Source organism: Antrostomus carolinensis, unplaced genomic scaffold (assembly GCF_000700745.2).
Source record: "Antrostomus carolinensis isolate BGI_N321 unplaced genomic scaffold, ASM70074v2 scaffold29270, whole genome shotgun sequence".
NCBI lineage: Eukaryota > Metazoa > Chordata > Aves > Caprimulgiformes > Caprimulgidae > Antrostomus > Antrostomus carolinensis.
The window spans coordinates 12538-21156 of NW_010288176.1; the positions used below are offsets into that span (position 1 = coordinate 12538).

General features: G+C 52.6%; 1 protein-coding gene across 1 annotated transcript in view; it reads left to right on the forward strand.

The window, feature by feature from the left end:
* Nucleotides 1-4077: 4077 nt before the first annotated feature.
* LOC114818473 (CD99 antigen-like protein 2) overlaps nt 4078-8619 on the forward strand; it is a gene marked incomplete at both ends in the record, with an annotated part of 8147 nt that continues 3605 nt past the window's right edge. The window contains 3 exons of the mRNA XM_029084432.1: nt 4078-4172; nt 6350-6388; nt 7815-7942. Of these exons, the coding sequence (XP_028940265.1) occupies nt 4078-4172; nt 6350-6388; nt 7815-7942 (262 nt within the window). The remainder of the gene's footprint in view (nt 4173-6349; nt 6389-7814; nt 7943-8619) is intronic.

Genomic DNA, 8619 nt, shown 5'->3' on the forward strand with positions numbered 1-8619 from the left:
AGTTTGAGTGGCTTTCCGCTGCCCTTGTACCTGCTTTGCATTCTCCTGTCATCTCCCAGGCTGTCAATCTCGTACCGTCGCGGGCTCTCAATTCCCAGGGAAGCTAAACATATATATTGCACAAAGAGATCCGTGGGCTGGCACTAAAAGTGGAATACGCCTCCCTCCGCGTGCTGCAGACAGCCTAGCAATATACTGGGTGTGAGTTATGATACTGTAATTCAAGCTTTGTCAAACAGTGGGGCTTAATTAGAATGTATATATAATTGTAAAAACTAAAAAGCTGACGAGTACAATTGTGCATTTGAGCTGCTTGCCACAGAAGATAATGAGGAGAGAATACATTAAGGCACAAAACCCTTCTACCTTCAAAGAACAGCTAGCTCTGATTAAAAGTACCCCCGGCAAGGCGAGGGGACGCCATGAGAGGTGGGGGACCCTGCAGCACCGGCTCGGCCGTAACTCTCACCTCTGTTTTACAGCCCCAACCACCGCAGCTGCAGCCTCGGGGTCCCCCCACCTCCCTGCTCCGGCCCTGGGGGATTCATATGAGGTACCGTGAGATGTTCTGGCTCAGTTTGTTTTGATTGTCCTGTTAAAGAAAAATATGGAAAAAATGTCTCGCTTGCCCATTTTCCCCCCAGCAGTTCTGCAGATCATAGAATCACAGAATGGTTCGAGTTGGAAGGGACCTTTCAAGATCATCTAGTCCAAGCCCCCTGCAGTGAGCAGGGACATCTTCATCTTGATCAGGTTGCTCTGAGCCCTGTCCAACATGACCTTGAATGTTTCCAGGGATGGGGCATCTACCACCTCTTTGGGCAACCTGTGCCCATGCTTCACCACTCAGTGTAAAAAAAATTCTTCCTTACATCTAGTCTAAAACTCCCCTCATTTAGTTTAAATCCATCACCCCTTGTCCTATCACTACAGGACCTGCTAAAAAGTCTGTCTCCATCTTTCTTATAGGCCCCCTTTAAGTATGGAAAGGCAACAGTAAGGTCACTTGGGATGCTCCAGTCCCCTTGGCCAGCCAGCACACAGGGCTCGAATCCCCTCCCAGCTGCCCCTGGGGACGTGCGCTTGCTCCCAGCAGTGACAGACAAGAGTTCTTCCAAGGACCCAGTGCAAGAATGCAGAAAAAAAACCCCCAAACTAGTCTAGTCATCAGCCTGGTGAAGATCCCATACTACTCCCTGACACCGAGCAATCAGCAGAGGATAATTTTGCACATCGGTGGTTTTATAGTCCTGGAGCAGTTGCAGGCAGCCTGGGCATGTCCCGCAGCAGAGGTGGTGTCGTGGTGTGCAGGACCTGGACTGCTGAGCGTGTGTTACAAACACCTCTGCCACCCAGCAGTGGGCTGCTCATGAGCTCTCACATGTAGGATTTCCCAGAGAGTATGAACCATTACTGTAAAGCTGCTCAGTGCTGTCCGTGGGTTCTCATCAGTGGATGGGCTCTGGGAGCCCAGCAGACCCACTCCTCCAGTGATGGTGGAGCGGGACCAGGGCTCCAGGAGCAAAGGGATTTACATGAGACAACGCAGGGAGGACGGTAAACGTGTACTGGGTGCTGGTTGGGTTTTAAGCATCTGGATGTGAAGTGCCAGGTTTGTTACCGCTTAATAACTTCATAAAAGAATAAGGAGAGTGTTCAGCTCTTATCTGTCGGAGTGAGCAGGCAAGTTTGTGTGCCTTTGAAGGCAGCGCTCGGTTATTGATCCATGAAAGGTGTAATACGTCTCCATAACACCTTTTGCATGAAATAAAGATGTTGTCAGCTGCCATTAATTGGCAGTCTATTATTAATCCTTGCCAACACCTCAGGGATTCCTGGGTTTAAATTGCCCTGGAAAAGGATCTAAGTTTGCTATGGGCAGCAGTGTGAGAGCCCTGGGAGATGGGCTGGTTCAATGCGTGGACACTTTTCCTAACCTTCCCGTGGGCTGTGCGCATGCCTTGCCCCGGTGCAGAGTCTCCTACATTGAAGGTGAAGCACAGGGAGGATGCGGTAATGGCGGGGCTCGGCGTGCAGCAAATCAGCGCCCTTAACATTTATTTAATCCTGGAGAGCAGTGGTGAGAGAGGGAAGGGACGGCTCCTAGCATACCAATGCGAGTCTTGGTGCTGCCACCATCTCCTTCCTGCCAGCTTGCCCTGCCTGTGGAGGCAGCGGGAACTGAAACAACACGTGGCCACGACACATTTCCCCACTTGGGTTTGTTGTGCTTCTCATTCCGACATACACACCACGGTTTTCCCCTTCCACCTTTTTTAAAAAACAGTTTAAAATAGAAAGGCAAGAATGACGGAGCCCCACTGGTTCCTCAAAATCCAGTAAAGGCTGAGGAGAAAGCCGTGCTGGGAAAGGGAGCCTGCATGAAGCTGCCAGAGTAGCAAGCTCGAGATAGTCAGTCATCGCAGTAACGAGCAGGTGGGGTCTCAGCAGGGACGTGCTGGTGGCTCCGCACACTCTGTGCAAGCGCTGGAGCTGGGCAGGTGCGTTTGCAGTGCTGCAGACGGTCCTGCATGTTCTTGACTTTGCTCCTTTGCTCTGACAGGCCACTTGATAACCCCGTGACTTCCTTTGGGCTGTCGGAGCAGGAGAGCATTGCCTGTCTCAAGGCGCTGGTATTTCACCAGCAGTAACACCCAAGGGGCAGATATTTTGGCAGGGGAGCGGAGGGGCGTGCAGGGAGGCTGAGGGTGCCAAGTACAGCTCTGCTGCGCTGAGCAGGGGGCTCGTCCGCACGGATTTCACACGATGGTAACTGGGCTCCACCTGTGACGGGGCATCGCCCGCTGCCGGCCCTTCCTCCGGGCTCATGTGGGAAGCGTCAGCATCCTTCAGCTCAGCGAGACACAGCCGTGGGCTGTGACATCTCTGCCTGACACCCCCCCAGCAGCAGCTGAACGCTGAGCACTTTGCCAGGGAGAGAAGCCCATAGCAACTTTCCAGGCACAGCCCCTGCATTGAAATCCCCCTCGGGTTTGCTGAGTGTACATTGAAATAGCCGGGAAACGAACCGGGATGTGATCTGTGAGTAAGTGAAACGGGAGCTGGAGGTGTTGCAGTACTTGGTGACCGCTCTTGGTAGAAGTTTCTCACCGAAATGCTGATACCTGCTTTCTGATGGACTAGTGCCTTTCCGTTGTAATTGTCCTTGTCAGTAAAGCTTTAAATTTATTCATGAAGCACGCTGGAGCTCAGGTGGCAATAGCTAAATCCATTTAGCAGTAGGAATAAGAGGAAAGCCATTTTAATGTTCTCTTGCAGTGCTGCAGTACTTAGCAAACCCAAAGGATATTAATTACTCAGCATGCTCTGAGATGTAAAAGCATGAATTTATCAAGACAAATACATTCAGAACTAGGGTAAGTCAACAGTAATTAACGCCATGAAAAAAAAAAGGCAGAGAAAGGGAGGATTAGCTGGCCCTATCGCAGGAGAACACGGCCTAGCGCCGAGTTATCCTCGGGATATTATAAAGTGACTGGAGTTGTGATGAGGCATCTGTAACAAAAAAATCAGCCTGTGCCTGTCAGGTGTGTCCCTGGGATGGGGGTTTGGTCCTGGTTTGCATTACCCAGGCAGAATGATGCAGGCAGTCTCTGAAATGCCAGGTTGTGCTTGGCAGCCGGCAGCAGCATTTTCATAGGAAGCCTTTGATGTTGGAAGGCACTTGTGAAGAAGAAGTGCATAGGGCTTTTTTGTTTTTCACCGAATTTGTCTGCACTGTCTCAGTGTTTTCATGGTGTTTAGCAAACGTATAATCGTGAGCGCAGCCACAGATGAGTGGCAGCTCGAGAGATGAATTGGTAGGCTCTCCTTGACAAATTTAAGCGTAGCATGTGTTTTTATACCGCATCCATTAGGGCAGACAAATGAAAAATCCAGAGATGACTGCTCTGCAATTTAACAGTCACAGCATTCGGAGAAGGCTGATGTCTTCCTCATCACTGGTGATGGGTCGGGTTCAGAAAAAAGCAGAAAGCCTTCTAAAAACTAAAGCAATTTGAGCAAACAAGTCTAGCCACGCTGTATTTAAAGGCAGTTTACTTTGTGTGGACCAAGTATAACCAGTGCTGATCCTTTGTCTTCAGGTCGTGGGGACGACCCAGGTGACTTCAGCCTAGAAGACGCCTTGTATGACCTCGGCCCCAAGCAACGTAAGTCACATTTATTTATTCTTTTAAAGAGGAGAAAACAAACAGATGTTAACAGATGCAATTTGTTCTTTGGGATCTGATGCTGGTGGGAGGCTGGTGGAGGACATGGGCTACCTCCTCGTCTGCCCAGAGGGATGCAGCGTCCAGGCTTGCCAAGAGGTGGGACTGGGGATAGCTCTGGAGAAGCTGGTTGCTGACCTTGTGCCCTTTGCTTTCTGATTCCCCTGAGCAAACTGCATGGGCACACCAGTGTTTTGATGTAGAAATGACACCGAACTTGTCTTTTTGGCTTCCTTCCCTGAGTTAGTAACACCTACCATCAAACATGACCCTGTTTCCTAGAAGCTAATGTGTTAACTGCTCTCCTTCCCCAGCTGGTGAGGGCCACCCCGTCAGGTCCTTTTCTCCTGCTGCAAACTGGAAGGCAAATGGCATGTTGGGTTGTTGCTTGGCTTCTCTTAATTTCAAGTGCAACCTGTCAGTTAACAGAAACTCACTTTGGAAGGAGGTGCCTTCTTCTGGCATGCTGATATTTAATATTTGGCTTTGAAATCTGTAATTTTTCTGTGAGTTGGGGCCGGGCTGTGTCGCTGAGGGGGACACAGTGCCTGGCAGAGCTCAGCCTCGGGCCTGGCAGAAACGGCAGTGAGGTCAGGGGGCTGGCAGGGGCTTTGCACCACCCTGGGGAGGGAAATTCGGCGGAGCAGCTCTCAATTTACACCCAAAAGAGACAACCTAACTGCCAGCAGCTGACAAGAGGAGGCTCGTCTCCCTCCCTGTGACGTGTCACACGCCTTCCCCATAGCCTAGGTCTGAGCCCAAGCCATATCCACCCCCGGACACGTCACCAGCTCCCCTTTGCTGCCCAGCCACCAAGACACCACAGCAGAGTTGCAAACCCAGCTCTCGGGCCCCCTCGCTGCCCATCCCTCCCCGTGCAGGTCGTGGTGACCATCCCCAGTCCCAGCGCCCAGCTGGGCGGTAGTGGGGAGCACTCTGCGAGCGGTGCTGGCCATCACACAAAATACACCCAGCTAAGTGACAGCCAGCATGGGGATTGAAACCTCTGACTTTATAGTCTGACGACACACAGGCACTTGTGCTGTGTTACATCGGAGTTCATGTGGATTAAAGTCAGGACGCTCCGTCCATCTCTCCCGCGGTGTGCCGGGGGATAGGATAGACCAGAGTATATCAGATTTGGTCACAAGTCTGACGGAGCTCATCTAGGATTTTGCAAGCCCTTTAATACAGTATGTGGGGAGACCTGGTTAGAAATGCCAGATGCCACCTTATGCAGAGGGACAGCAGCCTTTCCCCAGACGGGAGTCCCAGCTACTGCATCCCACCCTGGACTCCATCACACCAGCCCCGGAATAGAAGCAAAAGAAGGTTGTGGAGTCAGGTCACATCAAACCATACCAGCACACTGGAAATGAAGCCCAGCACTCCAGTATTCAAAGGCACAAATGGAAATTAATGGGAATAGAGCAGCCGCAACTCTTGCTCATAATTTATTCATATCCTTGGTAATGCTAGCCACTATTAATAGATAGTGGTTTACAGGGGGTGAAAAAAATAAATGATCCACCCCCTCAAAGGCTGAGTGTAGCTTGTTTTAGCCCAGGAGCAGCCAGGGGAGCTGCTGCACCGGGGTGGCACCAAAATTCCTCCAGCTGATGTAGAAGCTCTGGTACATAACACAGCGATGGAAATGACCTGTCACTGAACTGACCGACCGGGCAGGGGACAACAAAGCATGGGCAGCTTGTTCTTGTTTTCCACACTGTTCTGTACAGTGTCTGTTCACTGCTGTCTCCAGGAGCTGTAACTTGGAGAGGTTTATCCCAGGTCTCTGCTTCCCGCCCGGCAGGATGCTGCCCTGCACGGGACGGCGTTCAGCCCCAGCCGCCGCTGTGCCCTGCAGAGCTCTGGGCCCGATCCTGCACGGGGCTGTGGCCGCTCGCCCTGGCACGAGGGCAGTCCTGCTCCCCGAGGCCATGCACCATCTGCATGGGGCTTTCATGGCTCTGAGTTCCCGGTTTACAAATACAAACCAACGATGACCAGCTGGAAAGCTCGTGGTGGAATCTTTGCTATTTTTTTTCAAACCAGAAGCAACACATTTTTGGTGATGGCCACGACTAACATTTTCCTCCCTGTCTCTTTTGTCACAGCCACTCCCAAGGGACCCCGAAAGCCGGCAGGTGGGTCAGGTAAGACCTTCTTGTGTGCCTATCATTTAAGCACAGCACTGGATTTGCTTCTGCTGTGGGCTGGGCATGTGGGGCTGGGTGCTGCTGCCTTAACAGAGACTTTGGGACACCCTCACTCGCCTGTAAGGAACCTGGTGCTGGTGTGCACACATGCACTCCTCCTGTGCCACCAAAGTAAAGGCAATATTGATATTTCTGTCCGTGCTGAAGGCGAGCGGCAGCGGAGCATTTACAGCCAAGGCTGAATTTCGCACACTTTGCAGTATCCTAATGGAAAAGATACAAATCACTGCTCAACTACGCAAGGGCTTTTGTTTCTGGCTGCATGGCATCTGCTAGCTTTCCTTCCAGGAGGGACCCCAGAGGATATTTTCCCTCCTTTTTTTTTTTTTTTTGCCAAGATATCCACAGAGAGGCCCCAGCCTGGTGACATTTCTGTGATTTCCCCATCCAAGGAAAAAATATCTCTCTGACTGTTTGTGCCTGTCAGATGTCCTGGTTGGCCAGCTCTGCAACATCTGCCCCAGCTGAGGAAGCTCCTTTAAATTCACTTGAGTTTCATCAGCAGCAGTTCCCCTCGCTCACTTCTGGCCAAACACACCTACTTAAATATAGTGCAGTCACAGGAGCCGAGGGTTGCTCAACCCTGCCAGAGGAGCCTGAAATAAACTGCAGCTGGGAGACGCTCGGAAGTGAACCCGCTCACCCCTGCATGAGGGTCTTGGCACAAATTAAAGCAAATCTGACTGTCCAGCTCCTTGGTGGCCACGGTCTTTGCTAGGGACAAGAAAAGCCAAGTGCCAGAAGCACACACAAGGCTTCATCATTTGGATTGCAGCCCAAACGAGAGGCTGTGTGATCCACTAAACTCTCCCCGGGAAATGGATGCATACCGAGGCTGAGGCTTCATCTTGGCTAGTTTCTTCTTCCCTGGGGAGTGTTCTTTGGATGAGTGATGGCACTGAGGGGCTCCCGTGGTGTGTTACTGTTCCCTGGCCCCATCATCTCCTGTGCATGCTTTGCTCAGACCGGAGGTGCTCGCGGGTGGCTGTGCAGGGAGCAGAGCGGGTCCCAGCCGCTGGCTTGATCCCTGCAGCACCTTCTCACCTGCAGCCTCTGTTCTCAGGTGATGCTACAGGAGACCGGCAGGTCTCCTCCCAGAACACATTATTTTGGGGTTGCTTGGGCTGGGGGTGGGCAGCAGCCACAGCTCGGATGAGGAGAGTTAAACAGCGGCCAGGCTGGTGTGAAGGCTCTGCCGTACGGTTGTGATTGAGCAGTGGAGCGGTTGGACGCTCTTTTCAGTGCAATGGTGCAACGTTTCTTGCGCATCACCTGCAGAGCTGCCGTGCAGGGGATGTGTGCTGAAAGCCCCACACCATCCCCAGAAACGATGGGGGTGGTAATGATCCCTTCTCTCCTGCAGCAGGCTTTGATTTGGCTGATTACTTTGATGCCCCTCTGGACACTACCACCAAACCAGCCAAGCCAACTCCGAAGCCCTTCCCCAGGCCAGGGAAGCCAGGTACTGTGGAGCTCTGGGGAGGGTACAGGCATGCTCACCTTGGGGCTCTGGACAGGGGAGAATGCTCCCTGAGGTAGGGAGAGATCAGGCATTGACAGATGAGCTCCAGCAAGTTTTAGTGACCACCAACAGGTGACTTTAAAAGGTGACCACCTCCTCCTGCTGCACTGTCATATCAGAGCCAGCGGAGAGATGCTCCAGGCCCTCCCTGACGTTCCAGGAGGGTTGGCACCAGCATTCAGCCATCCTCCCCCCCTTGCTGCCCACACACCCCTCCTGGGGCCGCATTGGGGGGTCTTCACTGAGATTTGTAGAAGGTTTTAACCAGAACGGAGCCGTTTGCTGCTTTTAGGTGGGAGATTTCATTGCTGAAGCAGCACATCCTTAAGTACTGTTTCGGCGGTGCCTGGTCCTACTCCTGGGTGGAGGGGGTGGCGGGGGGCTGCCCTCAGGGTGGCAGAGCTCCCATGCTGGTGTGCATCCCACCGGCAGCGTGGGTGAGGGGGGGATATTCCTGGTGGCTCCATGTGTCCCCTTCTTAAATTCAAGCCCCACTGACATGTGCCCCAGCACAACGGATCCCCATGAAGGCACCCACCACCCACACACTGAGGGCCTGAGCATCCTCAGGGCACCCACAGGTGGAGGGTGCCCCCAGTGTCAGGGCAGCTGAGGCTGTGGGGAGACCAGAGCACCCAACTGCACC